The 20,594-nt window shown below is 38.0% G+C and overlaps 2 protein-coding genes across 2 annotated transcripts in view; one reads left to right on the forward strand and one right to left on the reverse strand.

Annotated features, from left to right (window-relative positions):
* Window positions 1–3,395: 3,395 nt before the first annotated feature.
* Window positions 3,396–20,594, reverse strand: part of LOC140232741 (uncharacterized protein F21D5.5-like) — a 28,381-nt gene continuing 11,182 nt past the window's right edge. The window contains exons 11-15 of the mRNA XM_072312858.1: window positions 9,233–9,260; window positions 7,495–7,556; window positions 6,912–7,021; window positions 6,116–6,203; window positions 3,396–4,906 (exon numbers count right to left, since the gene is read on the reverse strand). Coding sequence (XP_072168959.1) covers window positions 4,715–4,906; window positions 6,116–6,203; window positions 6,912–7,021; window positions 7,495–7,556; window positions 9,233–9,260 — 480 coding nt within the window. The 3' untranslated portion in view covers window positions 3,396–4,714. The remainder of the gene's footprint in view (window positions 4,907–6,115; window positions 6,204–6,911; window positions 7,022–7,494; window positions 7,557–9,232; window positions 9,261–20,594) is intronic.
* On the forward strand, window positions 11,670–14,435 carry LOC140232702 (toll-like receptor 5). Its single transcript, XM_072312821.1, has 2 exons — window positions 11,670–12,461; window positions 13,482–14,435. The coding sequence occupies exons 1-2, from the start codon at window positions 11,670–11,672 to the stop codon at window positions 14,433–14,435; spliced, it is 1,746 nt and encodes a 581-aa protein (XP_072168922.1).

Here is a 20,594-nt window from a genome sequence, read left to right on the forward strand (position 1 = left end):
TTATACCGAAAATGAGTTTTTACCTCCATATTGTAGAAGAAACTCTGACGTATTTGGATATGCAAACCTTTGTCTGAAATTCCACTCCTAAATGCTCCAATTACGACATTCAAAACAGCATGTTTTGTCCAAATCCTGTCACTTTTTGATGCGTCTATGCATTTCCGCGTAGTTAGCTCGTTGATCTTTTTTGCGCGTATTGCTTTGTTAAACTTCCGCGCCGTTTTCTGGCGTTTGCGCGCAGCGGCGCTAAGGGCCCTTTTCTCGCGTCACGGCCCATATGTATTTTTATTGCAATTACTATTACCCAGTCCAACTGCGAACAGAGTAACAACAAAGTGATTTGAGAAAAACTGACTTTTGACTAAAATGTTTTGATGATAAAGTAAGCATATAAATCAATTTACATAGTGTCAGACTGAGGTAACCATGTCCTGCTATACAGGGGAAACTCGATATAACGAGAAGGTTGGTACCCAGTCGTTTTCCTAGTAATAGCCAATATCTAGTTATATCAGTAGGCATGAAAAAAGGCATAACATAAAGACATTAATTTGCACATTTGGGACTACACAAAACATTTCAATTAACACTTATATCCTGGCAATGTGTGCGAGGGAATTACTCACCTTTATGCATAATTATTATTTTATTTATTTATTTATTTTTTGCCAATGAAATACAATATCAAGAATTTGTTTCTTAATGGATGTTTGAATTTGTAAATGTATAGTTTGCGTGCAATCATGTCACGATCGGCTGTGGATTGGTACAATGTATGTGGTTATGGCAAGCGTGTGTGGAAAGCTCATAAATGTTCTGCATAATGCTGTGTGTGACATGACACATTTTGTATTTATGAACATTATGCCCGAGTGTGTGAAGATGGGGAATTACCTAGTAAAAAGGCAATCACAGCATCAGATTGCCTCACACCTGCTATGTCATGATGATGTCATATATAATGCATACCACCATACATACTCCTAGCACACTCTCTGCATGTATGAATACAATATGTGCACACACACACACACACACACACACATACAACATGTAGTGCTTGGTGTGAAGTTAAAGTAAAGCTTAACCCGAAGAGATTTCACTTTACCTGGCTATAACCAGTTTAACTATGTTTTTCTTTGTTTGGAAATCACAAAATTTGATCTCATCATAGCAGTTATTTTGTAATAGCCGATCTCGCTATAAGAGTAGTGTTTTACATAGACTTGTGTGGAAGGAAATTTGGAATTGCGCAAGTTTCCTAGTACAATATGCTGTATCTCGTTATAGCAGTGTTTGTTATATCGAGTCTCCCCTGTATTAGCAAATCAAAGACATTCTCAAAATAATAATACAATGTAGTTGTAATTTACACCGCACCAAATTTTAAATGCTCAAGGCACATGCAATGATGACAGGATGAAGATAAGATAAAGAAATACATGTAAGAAAGAAACACATGTATTTCATTATCACTGGTCTATTTGGAAAAGTAAGAGCTTGCTTTTCCTTAGAAGCCGATAAATGTGGTATGCATAAGTGTGCTATTTCATAAACTTCACTCTTAACACACACAGACACAGATACAGACATACACATACAGATACACACAAACAGACACACATTACCACAATGCACATGAAATCAATGTGTATTCAGAGAGTTAGTTTTATTTACATTTTTTCTTTCACTGAAACAATATTGTACATGTTTTACAAACCATTATAAGCGGACAATTCCAGTGAATTTTATGAAACCAGCCCTACAGGAATACAAGGATGAAACTGCCATGTTTCTCATATAAGACGATATTCTGTTCATGAGCAAAACAAATGACTACAAGCAACAGTCATACTGCCTCCATAAGTATGCATCCATGACACACAACTGAACATATGTTGTTTTTCTTAAGGACATGAATCCTAAATACAAACTAATGTGGGAATCTCTAGACAAAATGTGATATGTCATCACAAATGCACGATAAATTTACAAGCAAAAACAGATATCCTGATTTCTCATATTGTTTTCAATTTTCAGGGTCTTCAGCTTTACAATAATTTTGTGACCTGAACAAGGTAATTGTGCCATGAATCATATCTATACTCTCTGTTAATCAGAAAATTTCAAGTATGTCAGCAAACGTACCACATCAATCATTTCAATCAGGATAATACCAGGTGCATTACTTTAAGATTTTATATCAAGTATCAGCTGAAGGCTACTGGAAGACATCACACTCACTCACTAAAAGGCAATGAGAAATGAAAGGAACACTTTATTCCCCATTACAAAAACTATCAGGTAGACTTCATGTGAAGTTTGACATATTCTACCTTGACAGTAAACACTTAACGCTCAGATGCATATTGGTGCAAATATACCTGTACATAATTAAAAAAAAAAAAGAAAAAAAAAAGACTTGAACTGTCTCTATTGTGACTGGTATGCCTCTGCAATAATGCATGGTTCTCCCATAGGTCTGGAGTAAGTCTTGGCAAAGCCAGACACGTTTGACATAATTGGCAAAACATGGAAATGATATATTTGTTAAAAATGTGTTGAGTGTTTACTTTCCTTGAACAAGGTTTAATTTGGATGGGTGGCTACATTGCTTAATCCTAAAAAGACTGGGGGGGGGGGGGTCATGGGTCATAGCCCTCCTCCAGAAATTTTGCGATAACTTCCAGAATTTATAAGATCTCACTGCGAAATCTCACGACTTTTTTCTTTAGAGTCTTACGCATCTTTTGATACCTAATTTGCGTATATACCTACAGCGGTTTATATGGTGTTAACATTTTACGATCACATGTCAGTCAAAAATGGCACATATGTGTGTTTCTATGTGTACAATGAATAAGGTTTTGCAAGATGCTAATGTGTTTCTTTTCTTTTTCTTGCACAGTCTGTTTTTCAGCTGGTAAAATCTAATCTGAAGTTGAAATTGATTGTTCTGAATACAAAAACCATAAAACAATAATTAACATAAGAAATACCGAAATACTCGAGTTTGGTATGTATAACCAGTATAATTGCATAATTACCTAATTTTTGGTCTTAGACAATCAGTTTCTTATAAATACATGTTAAACAACATCCTTTCACATATTTCACAATTAAGGGATCACTAGAAAACCATATTGACACAAAATAAACATAAAATAAAACATCCATACAAATTAGCATATTTGCATAACTAATTAGCCTTAATTATAAAATTATAGTGATTTTTGTAAACATTCTTGTAGGGTACGTCAAACATTAGGTACAAGCCGAATTTGGTGAAATTGGACATTCCATGGCCAAGAACTTGGGAGGGGGGATGCCCCCCTCCCCTCCCCCCTGCCCCCACCCCCCCTCCCCCCTGCCCCCACCCCCCACCCCCCCAACAGTCCTCAAAACCTCCAAAATAGCCCAGTCTTTTTAGGGTTAAGAGAGCAGGTACATGTATTCAGGATTTCGAGAATTTTCCGGACATTTGACCCTTGCCCATTGACCCTATGTCCCACAATTCTTTGAATAATCATGAACAGATCACATCCATTTTCATGATACTTTTAGCCATTTTCAAAATATGGGAAAAATTGTGATGTATGGAGAAAAGGTGCAATGTCAGCATTGAATAGAACACTTTAAGCATTTTAACCTGACCTTTGACCCCAGGCCCTAAATTCCCATAAAAATCCTTGTCAGACAGAGTACTGTAAAATGAGGAATGTTCACATGCATTTTAATTTCGTGAATTTTGCGAGCGCCAAGATTCGCGAAATCAAAATGCAAACGAAAGTTCTTGTCTACACTATATGCATTGAATGCCAGTGGCAATTCACGAAAATTTCATGCCGCGAAAAAGGCTGTCGGCTCCAATTTGTGAAAATTTCATGCCAAGGAAAAGGCCGTCGGCTCCAATTCGCGAAAATTTCATGCTGCGAATATATCACGTTTTACAGTACATGAGTATGTACTAAGTTTCATGAAGATAACTAGAGCCATTTCTGAGATACGGAGAAAGAAGTGAAATTATAGCATTTTCACTTGACCTTTGACCCCATGGCCAAATACATTCCCTGGAGAATCTTTATCTGGTAATACACGTATACACTAAGTTTCAAGAAAATACCTTTAGGCAGGGCTCGACACTAACGGTGGCCCGGGGCCACCAAAAACGCACGCCGGGCCACCAAAATTTCAGAATGTAGAATAAAAAGGTCGCATGTTTGCCTTTGGGCCACCAAAAATAAAAGTTAGTGTGGAGCCCTGCTTTAGGCATTGCATAGACATGGGGAAAATAGTGAAATTTTGAGAATTTGACCTTGATCTTTGACCACTGACCTTCAGCATGTGCACTCAAAATTCGATAGGCACAACTTCTTCCACTCATATGTGCAAAGTTTCACTAGGATACCTCAAAAGATTAAGTTACAATATCCACAAAAATTGTTGCAGATAATACTTTCACTTTTGTGGTGTGCCAAATACAGGCAGATTTGGGTGGGAGCACAATATACTTACTAGATTCTACTGCTGCAGTGTCATTCAATTTTAGAATTTTATTGGTGGAAAACAAAGATGCCAAATTGACTTAAATACACACACTGGAGGTGCAACATTCTATGAATGACATGACTGCATCATCATCTGAAGAAACAGGCAACAAATCCACATCATCTTTGAAGTCCCTTGATTGTACCTCCTCACTGGCGGACCCTCACTTCTCTAGCAAGAATGTCTTGTACAGCCTCTCCTCATCATTGTTGGCAAAGGCGGGAACAAAGTTGACCTGGACGACCTCTGAGAAGCCTTCCTCCTTCTTGGGCGGGACAAAGTTCTTCTTGAAAGAGTAGAAGACCATGTCACTGATGGGGGCATGGTTTTTCCCTGAAGGTGTCAGCTCCCTGAACTACAGATTGAACGGGCAGAGGATGAAAAAATGACATATCCCATATTAATCTTCAGAGCAAGTCAAATGTGGCATCAGTGTACAGTCACTCTCGTTATAATGAACATGGTTATAACGAAATTCGGTTACAATGAAGTGAAACTTCAGACCACAGCATTATCCACTCTATGTTTTTTTGTTGTTTATTAGTTCGGTTATAACGAAATTTCGATGTAACAAAAGAAAACTGCTGGTCCAGAGGACTTCGTTTTAATGGGAGTCCACTGTATTGGGATGCCTCTACATTTTCACACTATCACTACATTCTGTCACCAGTATAGCCATCCCTTTTAATCAAGATTAAGTTTGTTGACCTTGACCACTGTACTTGAGGACTGACCTTAAGTCCTCTTTGCACAAACAGAATACCACCCCCTTATATCCATCATGCTAAATTACATTCTCCTTGCATGTTTCCTATGTGAAATAACCAGGAAAGATTAATTTACCTGCACTGGTATCACAATGCAGTACTGGTACTGAACAATTTTACACATGGAATAATAAGAAGGTATAAAAGAAATACATGCACCACTAAAAGAATTGATCTATCCTAGATAGCTGAAACAGAACTAATGTTTTTGGAGTGCTCTTAATAAGTGTGTATCATGTTAATAATCTGTTTTGTTGGGAGTATTGCAAAAAAAAAACAAAAAAACTGCAATAATAACAACAACACAACAGGTCAACTTACTAGTTTATTGAAATTTATGGATTTCTTTACTCTCAGGGTCTAGTAACAATCAATTCCCTCAACCTGTACATACTCAATGCATTTTAACACTTGGAATGCACTTCGCATGCATGTCAAGAAAAGTCTATTGCAATACAGGTATGCATAAAACCCGAGGCATTAATAAATTGGTGTATGGTCAGATTTGGGGGGGGGGGGGAGACTGGTCACAAATATAATTCTGGATTTTGTACAAGGGTTTGTTTTTCAGTCTGCACAAATAACATCACAAATAATTACTCTAGCCACCAGCACTGTTGTAAATTTATATTGCTCTGAGTAATGGCCAACAACAAATGAAAAGATGTCAAAGAGTCCTAATTTTGCCATAAAGTCAATAATTTAAGACATCATAACAAAATGGCAATAAACCAACTTCCCTGCACATCTTGCATCTGTGATATTAACCTACAGGATTAATAAACCATGTGAGTTACCTTCTCATTGTGTCTGGCATGGTCAAAAGAAGTGTTGAAAGTAAAACATCTGCACTGCACTTTGGCCTTTTGTGCACACTCAACGTATCTGTTTGGAAAAATGTAAAAACAATACCAGAAGACATAGTCACATAGATTCAAACTTTCACAGCATCTAATCATTATCATTACAATCATTGTACAAATCAATAAAAAAAAAATAATTGAAAAAAAAAAGTGAGAATGGGAATGAAGAGGAGATACATAGCTTAACAGGTATTGATTAAAGCTCACAGAAGATATGAAAAGCACATATGATTGCATTTCCAGTTAGAGAAGAAAATAAGACAGGCAGATATCAGCCATTCAATAACTGTTTCATACACAAAAAGACATTCCACCTTCATATTTTCAATCTAAACATGGTGCATGTCGACTCTTTCACTAACACTGGGAACATGTCTCTTTGTAGTGTACATGGAACATGGAACCATGGTCTCAAGAGAGTTAGAATGTCAGTAATAAGAGCTCCTTTCATTGGTGGGGTAACATTTCTAACAGCACATCTTACAGATTTATACAATACAATAATACAATTGAGCAATGCATAATATTGCATGTTTATATCATGTTTGTGAGTTTGGGTTTATTTTGAATACATAATCATCGAATTCTTTTTTTGCATGTTCATTAACCTACTGCAATCTCTTCTACTGTTCTGTATGATAAATATTTCATGCATTCAGTTAAACAATGGAATCCAAAGAATGTGTTTGACAATGTTACTCTGACAGTGATCAACAATATCTCTCCTCACCTTTTCCTTGACTCAGGATCTGCATTAGTGTTGTCCACCACCACACTCTGTCCCTTGTTCAGAGCTGACGTGCAGGCTGAAACACATTTCTGCCATGTTCCCATGGTGTCCTTGAAAAAACAACAACAACAAATGAGTGAAGATACCACACAAACTGTCATATGCTGGAATCAACAACAACATCAACAACAAAACTTTGTAAATTACCTTCAATTAAACAACAATGCGGAATGTTAATACCTCTCCCGTCTATTATGATATGGGTTTGCTTGAACAGCAATTTCGCGATATTTGATAGGAGGGTAGCTTCCATTGCTATTAACATCACTTTTATTATCAAAACAAAAGTAATAATAGTAGCAATAGTAGTAATAATAATAGTAGTAGTAGTAGTAGTAGTAGTAGTAGTAGTAGTAGTAGTAGTAGTAGTAGTAGTAGTAGTAGCAGTTGTAGAGTAGAAGTAATAATAATTACAATATATTTCATTTTTGTTCTAATGATAATCATCATCATAATCATAACTGTCATCATAACTTACTATCATTTCTTTCAAGATTGATACAGTGCTATCCTAGAAGCTCACCCTGTTCACATGAAAGTATTTGTGCTTCAGGAGATGGTTCTTCACAAAGGTGCTCTTTCCAGCTGCAGTATAAAAACAAAACAAAAATAGAAATGTCGCTATGGCGACTGGTATGCTTCCGCCATAATGCATGATTTAATAAGTCTATAGTACATGTGGACAATGTGTGATTACATTTTCACAAAATTGGCAAAATATTAAAATGACAAGTTTGTCACAAATGTGTTGAATGTTCACCTTCCTTGACCTAGGTTTAATTGGATGAATAGGAGAACATGTATTTGGGGATTTAAGGACTTTAACCTGACTTTGACCCATTCATAAGTTTATGCATTGGGTAATTTTCAAGGTATGGAGAAAAAGTGCAATTTCTGTATTGAATAGTAAATTGTTACCATTTTCATCTGGCCTTTGACCCTAAAATTCATAAGATAATCACTGTCAGGCAGAACATGCATAAATATGTAGTAAGTTTCAAGAGATAACTTGAGCCACTTCCAAGATATGGAGGAAAAAGTTAGTTCAGCACTGTCACTTGATCTTTGACCTTTTGACCTTTGAGGCAAAAGAAAAGAAAAAAAAAGAAACTTCCCAGAGATTCTCTATTGGGTTATACATGCATACACTAAGTGTAAAAAAAAAGAAATAATCCTGCTGGCATTGCATAAATATGAGGGAAATAGTAAAATTTTGAAGTGTTGCCGTAGACCTTCAACCCCTGACCTTTGACCCCATGAACCCTAAATTCTCTAGATAATCATTGCCAGTCAGTACATGTATAAATACTATGTTCCATGAAGATACCTTGAACAATTTCCAAGGTACAGAAAAAAAAGTGAAATTTTGATAATTTTTACTTGACCTTTTGACCTTTGACCTCATGACCCCAAACTTTCACAAGAGAATCTTAATTGGGTAATACATGTATACCCTAAGTTTCAAGAAAATATCTTCAGGCATTGCATAGATATGGTGGAAATAATGACATTTTACGTATTTGACCTTGACCTTTTGACCTTTGATCTTGAGCATGTGCACCCAAAAGTTGATAGGCACAACTTCACCACCTAATACACATACATGCCAAGTTTTATTAGGATACCTCAAAAGGTTTTTTAGTTACGCTGTCCACAAAATTTGATTATGAACGGACGGAAGGACGGACAACCCGAAAACATAATGCCTCCGGCACCACTTCGTGGCAGAAACATAAACAACACAAACACATAATCATATCAGAGTATCATTGAAAACATGAACAAGTTTTCATTCTAATGATTACTACTCTAACTTGAATATGAAACTGCTGCCTCCACCAGCCATGCATACTGGGTGGGTTCAAAAACAAAAGCAAAAGGTATACAAGTTATAAGACCTATAAGACCCTTTCCCTATAGCAGCCAGAGATTTGCATCCAGTAGCCAATATCTTATACTTGCAAAGGAGTACCCATCAGACTTCTGTTAACAGACTTCTGATAATTGTCATACAAAATATACCAAAGGGGGAGGGGATTAAAATATCACAATATGATGTCCTCATGAAGATGAAGACATCTCATTTGATTACATCAGAGCAAGCAAGCTGAGAGAAATTTCAAGCAATGGAGTCCATACAAAATACAAAGTTACGCCATTTTCATAAGTTTATACTTCATCATCTGGCAGACACAGTGTCAATGTTGATAATAAAAAAATAAAACAAATACACAACAATCATACATCCATGAGATACTTACAGGCAGGAAAACCCACAAGCAATATGACCTGCAAGAAGAAAAGAGCATCATAAAAATTCACTTTAAGAGCCGTATCCTCAGGAGGAGGCATAATAATTCAAAGATAAATGGCATGTCAATGGGGCAAGAGGGAAGACAAGTATACTAAGCATAAAATGTCGCTATGGCATCTGGTATGCGTCCATCATATCGCATTATGCTCCCATAGGTCTGTTATACAGTTGGACAATGTTAGACGACAGTTTCACATGATTGGTAAAAAAGAATGAAATGACATGTTTGAAAGTTTGATGGCCCAACCCCAAATGTGTTTAATGTCTATAATACATTCCTTGAACAAAATGAAGCTGCATTTGTCCAGGAAGTCTCATGTTGTTACCTCAAATGGTAAAGTTGTGCTGTCACAAAAATTGATTGAGGAAAAACAGGCAACTTGAAAACATAATGCATCTGGCGACACTTCGTGGCAGAGGAAACCAAAAAAAAAAAAAAACCAAAAACCTCTAACTATAAATTCAATGGGGAATTTAGAAGCTACAGAAGCTTAGAAATAGAAGCTATTTAGAAGCTATTTAGAATCTGTGTGAAAATTGGTCAAGGATACTTGAAATATGCTCAATTATTACCTATATGAGGTAGTTTTGCAGGGCAATTGTAGTTGGTATTTTGATAAGTCGTCAAGGTCAGCGGGAAATATTAGTGGGTACCACCCTTCATCCGGGTCTCTCCATTCACTTTACATGTAAACATTCCGGTCAGTCACAAAGAGGAGACATTCACATATCCGGGACACACGCAACGCACAAGAACGCCAATAAATCAACTCATACAAGGTCGACCATTTCCAGCTGCACTACGCGTCAAACATTGACGAAACCATTTGTGCTCAATAACTGCACAGAGACCATCAGTTATTACAACTCTCCAAATTGAAACAGAAGCAAAAACAAAGTGTAAATACGTTCAGATGTTTGAAGTTTGCCTGTTACAACTACATATGTATCTTGGAAGTTGGAGTTGAATGATGTACATTGATGAACAATTTTGCAATTATTCGACATGTTGGTGATGATCTACAGGTAAGTCAAATGTGGCTTGATCTATATCATAGTGTATAGCTGTTTCACATAATTTCCTAATTTACCTAGGGGATAGGTAATAATTATGATAATGACTGGCCTTGAGGGAGATACCAGAAAATATTGCCTGCACTGAAAGAATATTTTCTGGTATCTCCCTCAAGGCCAGTCAATTATATAAATATGTCTAAAATTTAATAACATCATTTTAAGATTTCATTACTGTCATGAGTAAAGAGCTTTTTGAGGTTCTCCAACATTTTCAGCCAAATTTTGTTTGGATGCCAGTAATCACTGCTGAGTGCATGTATTTGGATGAAGACCTACATGAAAACTTACGTATTTCTTTGAAAGCAGAGCACATATAGGTTTGCAGAACTTCCTGTATGCTCACAATGCCTGTCAAATTTTTGGTGTCAATTTTATAAGTCAGATCATCTTTACTGTATTATGTACCATAGTGAATAACAATCTGAAAGTTCAGACTCAATTTATGCATACCTGGCAATATCTCTTAAAAAAAGATATAAAAGCTTTAATGAAAAAAAAATACCCCAAAGTCTCTATTTGAAACATTAGGAATATGGCATTTTTACTTTTCAATGCTAAAATTATCCTGAGTACCATAAATGCATATTTGATCAGAAATATATTAAACTCCTCTTGCACAAAAAGCCAACAAGTATAAGAACAGTATTTGTGTTGGGTGCACACAACTGAGAGCTGAATGAATCGAAAGGATGCTATGACCGGGTCCTGAAATGGGGAAGTCAGGCAGTTTCTATTTTAATCCATCTTCTCTGAATAAAATGCCTTTAATGAAAAAAAAAAAAAATCCTGGGGGGAGGGGAGGTCTTAATAAGCAACTAGCAGTTCCTGATTCACAGCCATGGGTAAAATGACAAGATGGTGCAAGGAAAATTCATGACACATGCTAGACCTATTTATTTCAAGTCAATGAAGTGACACTCTCCTAAATAAAAAGCTATATGTTACAAACTGGGCAAAGTATCACTAACATCTTTCAGACGGCAGTAAACACATAAAAGCCAACGTATGACTGAGAAATCACTGATCCATTACTGCAGCAAAATGACAAGCTGCTGCATGGGAAATGCACAATATGTGTCTGTGTCTTTCTTTCCTTCAATCGATCACCAATTGAAAAAAAAAAAGAAAAAAAAACCCTGGATGAGGGGCATTACCCTTTTTTGAAAAGGAGCAGTACAAAAGAATGGAATTGAAAGGTATGCACAGAGGAATGCTCATGAATGCAATCATGTAGAATGCTCTTACAGACACAAAGGAGTGCACATAGCATTGCAAATTCAAAGTGGATTACTTTGCTGCAAACCAAAATGGCTGGAAGTACTGTTGTCCAGATTTTGAATGCACTGATGGCATTATCATACTGTGTGGGCCACTGGGAACAAGCTCCATCTCTGTCACCTCTCACATGCTCAACTTCTGGACTGGACGGCTCACTGCAAGCACACTGCTCTCACCTAAACCTCTCTACTGTCCCTCAGAATCTTCCAGACAACCTCAGCAAGCTTGACTTATCATACAACAACATTGCGACCATCACCAATGTTTCATTTGCTTCATATGGAAAGATTGAAATCCTGCTCTTGCAGTGGAATACGGTGAATCAGATAGAGGGAAAATCGTTTGAGTCACTCCAAGCTTTGCAAGTGCTTGATTTGAGTGGCAACAACATCAGTCGACTTCCGGATGCCCTTTTTCACAACAATATCCATCTCACAATCCTTGATCTGTCAAACAACAGACTGACCGAGATCCCAAATAATGCTCTCGGGTCCATTAGAGCCTTGAAGAACATCTTCCTCAGCCACAACGTCATCACAAACATCAGTTTCAGTCAGTTCTCTTCCTGTGAACATCTTTCAGAGATTGACATCACCTCCAACGAGATCACGCATCTTTGGCAGGACAGTTTTGCTAATCTTAGAGACTGTTCCATCAACAATCTCATCCTGGCCTACAACAATCTCTCCCAACTTCCTCAAGAGCTCTTCTCCCATTTTCGCCATCTGCAATATCTCAATCTGAACAACACAAACCTCCTCACGTTTGACATGAGAACTTTCATGGGGAATTATACCATCAAGCAAATGTGGATCAACAATGCAAACATTGACATGTTACTCCCCCTTACACACAACAGCCAAGATCTAGACTTTCCTCACGTCACTGGAATTAGTCTCAGGCTAAACAAACTGTCTCAAATACAGAGCAATGCATTTTGGGGGTTTAATAACCTTCGCTACTTAGACCTTGAGCGCAACAGGTTAAAGTCGATCACTAATACCTCATTTTGTGGATTGAATTCACTTGTTTACCTGGATCTCGCAAGGAATAAACTTTCACACTTGCCTCTTCATGCATTCGCCTGTACAGAGAAGCTAGAAACTCTCTTGCTGTCAAAAAATGGCATTGCTGCTGTGGACCCACTTGTATTTCATGGCATTCCCTCTCTACAAACACTGGATCTTTTCTCAAACAACATAGACAACATTGCAGGATCATGGGATCTGAGTTCCTTGCACACACTAAACATGGAAACCAACAGGTTGCTGTCTTTGAATGAACACACATTTGCAGGAATGCCCAGCTTGCGCAAAGTTGTCTTGAAAGGAAACCTGATCAATACCATTGCCGAAGATACATTTACAAGGCTCACGTCTCTGGAATCTATCAATCTGTCTTATCAAGTGTACTTTTCCCTGAATGGTGCCTTTGCAAGACTGAGAAACCTCAATTACCTAAACTTCGAGAAAACACAGATTCTCCTTCCCTCACTGCATCAGTTCACAAACGCAAGCTCTTTGAGAACACTTATCATGTCAAATTCCAAGTTGAGTATCCAGGGCTTGGTAAGAGTGTATCAAAATTTGAGTGTCTTCTCTGGGTTGGTATCACTAACATCCCTCAGTCTATGGGGAAACAACATGAAAAATCTGCCAAGGTTTCCTTGGGTGTTCCAACCATTACAAAAACTTGAAATACTTGACTTAAGCCAATGCCAAATAACCACTTTGACACCAGGTATTTTCACTCATTTATCATCCCTACGACGACTAGTGCTGTATTCAAACAGGATCCAGATGATCTACCCTCATTCTTTTGAACGACTGGGAATCCTACAGGAACTGCTTCTGCAGGATAATGTGCTAACTCTATTCGACAAAAATCTATTTACTGACACGCCGAATCTCACACATTTGTACCTTCACACTAATCATCTCACTATGATTTCGGCAGACACATATATGGCTCCGACTCTTGTGCGCCTTGATATCTCCCACAATCCTTTCACCTGCGACTGTAGCTTGGCGTGGTTCCGAAACTGGCTCTACACAACAAATGTTGATACCTCCCCTAGTAATGAAACCCTGTGTGCACAAACTTCCTTCAAACAACTTGTGAACCTTCCCCTTCAAGCATTCGATCCAGATGACTTTTGTGGAATAGATGCACCACTCATCTCTGGACTCATATTTGGTGGAGCCATACTTTCTCTGTTGGGAGTTTTGATTTACAGAAAACGTTGGTGGCTAAACTACAAAATCTTCCTGCTGAAACTTTGTGTTTTGGGTTATAAGCAACAAGAAGAAGACCTAGAGGCAGATGACTATGAGTATCAGCTTAACATCATGTGCCATGATAATGATGATGACTGGGTTCATGGTGTCCTCAGACCTGAACTGGAAGAGAGGATGCCCCATCTCCAACGGGTTGCCTATGGCGACGAAGCTTTCAGAGCTACAATGTACTACATTGATGCTGTCCACCACGTCATTGAGAACAGCTACAAGACTGTTCTCTTGATTAGCAACCACTGTGCTGATGATGCCTGGTTCATCACCAAGGTCAGAGTGGCTCTGGAACATGTGAATGAAACAGGACTTGATAAAGTCATCCTGGTATTTTTGGAGGATATATCAGATGAGCGGCTGCCATACCTGGTAAGACTCTTTCTGAGCAGAGACAGGCCTAACTTGCTCTGGACTGAGGACCAGGATGGCCAGAACTTGTTCTGGGCCTACTTGGAGAAGTGCATGCGGACAAATCCACAGATCAATCATGCTCTTCCAATCTAACTAGGACCAAAGAATCAAAATGTTTAGGCCTCTTGCTACTGCATAGTTGCAACAATTATTTTGATTTGAACAGCACGACAAAGGAATCTTTTCTAATAATGAAACGTAAAGTTTCCTAGCAACTCTCAATCTCATCAACTCCATGGGGGCATTTCATTAAGTGTTTGTTAATGACCTTTACTGTCATTAATTTTTTTTCATGTTGATATCGGTTTTTGCATTCACCATAAAGGGTGATGTTTGTTACAAATTTACAAAAAAAAAAAATGAGTACACGTGTGCCGATGCGATGCATGATTACATGCAAATAGCTCTCTTGATTGCTACTGTACTCAGAACATAAACTGATGTGATCACTGGTGTAAAACTTGCTGAACCATGTGATTGTCTTTCTATCTTCCCTTCCTTAGACTTGTTCTTTTTAATGACTGGCCCGAAAATGGTATTTTTTTTTTTTACTGGTCCTGCTGGACCAGTAGATTTGGCCATACCTGATAAGTCACTTGCCCAACAGTCATTTTTACAAGTCTGGACCATCAGACCAGTGCCAGTATGCACCGTTATTATCATTATTATTATCATTATTATTATCATTATTATCATTCTTATGACTTTGTAATTTTCATATTGTAATATGCGTCTTTGGTTGTTGGAGTAGTTTGTGTATTTACTTTTTTGTCATTAAGTTACAGAGTTACGTATCTTCACATGTATGAATGTTTGTATATAATGCAGTCACATCCACCAATACATTTTCTCCACTTCTTAAAAGTGAGTGTATTGACTTCATTTCCTACAAAACCATGTTCAGTAGTTGATTTTTTACATAGTTTTCTGTGTGTATATATATATATATACACACACACACACATATATTTGGGGTTGGTTTTTTTTTTTTTGCACATTCACCATATGATGATAGTTTGTGTTTTGATTGAATGATATTTTATTTGAGTATCCGTTCGATGTAATGTAATTTGTTGTTTATCTGTTGTCAAGATGTGTCCATGATGAATATGTGGCAAACCAATTTTCCATGCCATGCTTTTATACATAATTTGGACAAATACAGAAATGAAATGAATGGCAGGCAACAATAAAATATCCTTTAAAGGTTATGGTTACTTTATGCAACCAAGTACACGTAACTCCACTCTTTTCATCCACACCAGCATGGTGTCCGAAGGACAAGCTGTACTTGGATAGTGTTGAAGAGTAGTTGTAAAATGCCATAGACTACCACCTGTTGGCCACACAGGGAATGACATTAATGACATCATGATCAGCAAATTTTTGGGAAAAAAAGAGGAAATTACTAATAATGAATGATATACAGTAAGTCAAAGTGCATTCCTTCCTTGGGAAAAATCATTTAAATTAGCAATCAAATCAGGAAGAAATTAAATCCATCTTTCATATGAGAAGTAAACAAGTTCCAAAGCATTGAATGACATTTTACATAACAAGCCAAGTGTTCAGTGAAAGGGGTAAAAGTTTTGACTGATTCCTGAAATGGGGACTTCTGGCAGTATGCCTTTTGATCTGTCTTTCCTGAATATAATGTCCTTGATGACTTAATACTTTCATTTGATTTCTGCAATTTTTCACCATGCATGCATGAAGAAATATGCCAGTACATGTACATATACAGTATTCAGTGAATTGAAGGGTAAAAATATTCCTATTATAATTTAAGACTATTAACACTTACACATTCCTATCATAATTTAAAACAAACCAGTCGCCACAGTAACTTTTTTTAAGTCTGTTTGTTTTCAAAAGTGTGTAGTATGTCCTTATTGTGTACGTTACATATACATCTGATATTGCTCAACCTAGTGATTTGTGTAATTACGTTGTACGATATTTTCTCGCTCATTTTTATCATACCCATACGTGTAAAAGCTTTATTATGTACATTGTCACCTCTCAATATTCCTCTTAATTTTTTTTTTTTTATTCCTAATACTTTTTTTTTAGTGTTAAGATTTTATGTTTAGGCTTATATACAGAAAATGAAAAAGAATTTGGGATTTAGTTTATTGTGAATATGTGATTTTATACAAGATTTGATTTTATATGATTTGGCATTGTTAACCCGTTGAGGACGGTTTGATTTTGCTACAACACGCATTTCCCATAGATGCTTGCCCGAGTATACTCGGGACTCGTCCTCAACGGGTTAATGGATTGTTGTTAATTTTTAATAAGAAAGTTAAGTGGAGCTTTTGGAAAAGAAATTAATAAGGTATTAAATGAATTAAAGGGTTATGGAGTAAAGAGAGGGTATAAGAAAGGAAGGAGATGTGTTTAAGGATAAAGGGACTGTACAGTTCTGGTCGAGGTGAGGATTTAGCTTTTAACGTTTTGCGAGATATTCAGAAACCACTCTATGAGATGTCAAAGAGCATGCAATTCTAAGGGGTATCAAAAATTTATTTGATGAAAATCGGTTTTGAAATGGCTGAGATATCCAAAAACAAGGTAAAACAAAGAGACCCTAATAAAAGGCGTGGCGCCTTTTATCATTATCACTTTTTTGGATATCTCAGCCATTTGAAAACCATTTTTCATCAAATAAACATATGAATCCTTCTTAAAATTACATGCTCTTTCATATTTCATAAGAGGTTTCTCATTATCTCACTTAGGAATGTTATAAACCTGAATCCCCACCTCAACCAGTACTGTACAATCCCTTTAAGGAGGGGAAGGCAGAGAGAGAGAGAGAGAGAGAAGAGAGAGAGAGAGTGAGAGAGGGAAAGAGAAGAAAAAAAACCCAGAAGAATGAGACAAAATGGTATTAAGATAGAAATGTATGTTTTAGAATCACATCAGAAGCTTTTGCAGTGCAGAATATGTCTATAGGTTTTGCGCTTTGTAAATTGATACATTATTATTATTATTATCATTAAATACTGCATATTTTAATTTGTTTGTGTATAAATGTGTTTGTTTTTTTTTGTCAATTTGTTCATGATTATGTAACTGTAATTGTTGAGTGTGTCTTTCATTATGTAAGATGTATTTACATGGTTTTTTTTTCTTCATTGTCCTTTGTCTTTGCCTTGTGTCTCCTGCTAAATCCAGGAGGCAACCTAGGCATTTCATATCACATTGTTTATCCATAATGATAAAGAATGCTGAACAGCAACTGTCTGAAGGTTTGAATTTGTCTGTACATAGTATTTGTAATGTTATACGTAATTTAGCCCCTGGGCTACGAGGCATAATACAGATAAATTAACCTTTTTATACATTAATAAACACTAACATAATATTTTCAATGACTTTTGGGGAGCTCTGTATGACAGGAAGAGATAACCAGCAAAATTGTGAACAATTACTCAAATAAATGTGAGTTCTCTTTAATGCATGCATTTCAGTGGTTGTTGGTGTCAATTGTGCCTTGTGTCCACCATAGCAACCATTAGACATGGATTAGAATTCTCCTTATTTCTTAAGCCAATTAAAAAGCTTGTTTCTTTTTATGCTGGGTTTAGTCATATGCATTCATTTGACTGTTTTGAACATTACTTGGTAGAGTTTTGAGAATACAATGGCTGTCATATCAAGGCATGGACACTGACTGAAAGTTACAGCAGTATATGATGCATTCCGTAGTACCCCGGGTAACCGCGTTGTGTAGTGCCACCTCACGTCCACTCGAGGACAGCCAGAGAAAAATGCATGCACTGTGTGTGCGTGTACATAGCATTCCCATGCCACTGCATGTTATACTATGCGTGCATGGAAGCTGCGATACCACTAGCGTGTGCTTTAGTGCAGTGCAGTGCGGTGGCTAGCGCGCGCTAGCTCCAGCACCAAAATAATTTCCTCTTTTTGGCACCCAGGGTACAACCTTTTTGAAAAAATAAATAATTCAACAAAATGGCTGATTTTTGTTTGGTACCCCGGGATACCATTTATGTCATCATATCACAAATATAGACTTTTATGTTTCTCTAGGCCTGTTCTGGATAAACCTCCACAGGAATTAATCTTTAAACAGACAAGAGACCCGAGGGTCACGCGCTCACCTGAGTATCGCAAGTTCACCATCCATGCATTCTTGCAGACTCTTACCTGAGAACATTGGAAACTTATGGTGGGGGTAGCTTTGAGAGTGGGGGCATGGTGCCCATTTACATATTCCATCACACTGGTAAAAAATACCTATCAAGTACACTGTACTTTATAGAATGTTGGATTATGCAGCTTGGGGAAAAAAGACTTAAAGCCCTATCACTTTTGATTAGAACTAGAGAAAAATATTATTGAATATTCATTAACTTAGGAAGTTTGGACCCCTTGGGGCCCCAAGGAAAGCATGGTGCCCATTCAAACACTTTGAAATCTTATCCCCATGGATCCCCGTGGGAATGCTACTTGCCAAGTTTGGTGAAAATCCATTATGTTGTTTTGAGCAAGAAGATGAAAACTTAGGCCCACATTTGGACCCCCCCCCCCCATCCCATCCCGCTTCCTTGGGTCCCAAGGGGGTGGAGGGGTAGGGCACCCCTGATTTTCCCATGAACAAACTTGAAACAACAGTCATCAATATACTGACTCATTGTATCAACTTAGCTCAATCACTTCTGGTTCCAGAGAAAATCTGTAAAGATTCCTTACAGGAAGGGGGGGGGGGGGGTGGGACCCCTGGGGCCCCCAGGTGGGGCATGGTGCCCATTTGATGGAACTGAGATTCTATCCCCCTAGGGATGCTACCTGCCAAGTTTGGTGAAAATTTGTGATAGGGTTTTCAAGAAAAAGATGAAAATTTACAATTTTGGTCCAAATTTAGGCCTCCTGGGGCCCTCAGGTGGGGCATGGTGCCCATTTGATGGGAATGAGATTCTTTCCCCCTAGGGATGCTACCTGCCAACTTTGGTGAAAGTTCATTATGGCATTTTGAAGAAAAAGATGAAAATGTACAATTTGGGCCCCATTAGGACCCCTCCCCACCCCCTCCCTTGGGTCCCAAGGGGGGCACCCCTGATTCCGCCATGAACAAACTTGAAACTACAGTCATCAATGTACTAATTCACAGTATTAACTTAGCTCTATCACTTCTGGTTCTAGAGAAGAAGATTTTTTAAGATTCCTTAATCGAGGGGGGGGGGGTTGGGCCCCTCTGGGGGCCCCCCCAGGTGGGGTATGGTGCCCACTTGAACAAATTGAGATCCTATCCCCCTAGGGATGCTACCTGCCAAGTTTGGTGAAAATCGGTCAAGGGGTTCTCAAGAAGAAGATGAAAATGTAAAAAGTTTACGCAAGACGGACGATGCACGCCGGACGATGCACGCCGGACGCCGGACGAAGAGCGATCGCAATAGCTCACTTGAGCCTTCGGCTCAGGTGAGCTAAAAATTTGAGAATGAAGTTAAGCATTTAAAAGGAGAATTGCTAATCAAAAAGGAAAAAAAAAGTAAATAAGAACAATTTTAGCACTTTCACTTGACCTCTGACCTTTGAGGCCCGAAACTTTCCCAGGAGAATCTTTATCTGGTAATACATGTACAGTTAAACTCGCATAAGTCGATCTTCTCGGGACTGAGCAAAACACATCGACTTAGGCGATTTTCGACTTGTGCATAAGTCGAAAAAAAATCGACTTACAGTTTCACCACAGGTACATACATGTATGTTTAATGTACATGTATGTTGTCTACTCTGGAGCCGAGAGCTGGAGCAGTGTGCCGCAGCACGGGTCGCCCAGCAGGGCCGCGGCTAACTTTGCATGGACAGTGCATTAGTATTGGCACAGGTCCGATTACTTTACACCCTTGTTAAACCTTGGGGAAGTGAATATGAACGATATTTGAGCAGTGATTGATTCCAGTTTACCATACCGTGGCTTGAAATGTGTGTAGAGGTGCAATTCTGATTTACCTGTGCCCGTAACTTTCCCCCTACTTTCCGCTTTGAAAACTCAGCAGCTTCATCCATTATACCACTCTACTGCACAGCGCTGGAAATGCCAAGCTACTTGTACACTGCAAGCTCAATACTGTACATGTAAATGAATGCATGTGTACTGTACGAACGCTGTACGTACGTAGCGCGACAGCTGACAGGGCTGTACCAGCGGACCTCCAAATACGAAGAGAGTTAAACGATCCCATGCGATCGCTTTGAAGTTTGATTTTAGATCATTTT

Source organism: Diadema setosum, chromosome 9 (assembly GCF_964275005.1).
Source record: "Diadema setosum chromosome 9, eeDiaSeto1, whole genome shotgun sequence".
Classification (NCBI taxonomy): domain Eukaryota; kingdom Metazoa; phylum Echinodermata; class Echinoidea; order Diadematoida; family Diadematidae; genus Diadema; species Diadema setosum.

Coding starts and splice junctions, on each gene's coding strand:
- LOC140232702 (XM_072312821.1), top strand. CDS start 11,670: ATGGCTGGAAGTACTGTTGTCCAGATTTTGAATGCACTGATGGCATTA. Junction 12,462..13,481: donor AGCAAATGTGGATCAACAAT/GCAAACATTGAC, acceptor GGAATCCTACAG/GAACTGCTTCTGCAGGATAA.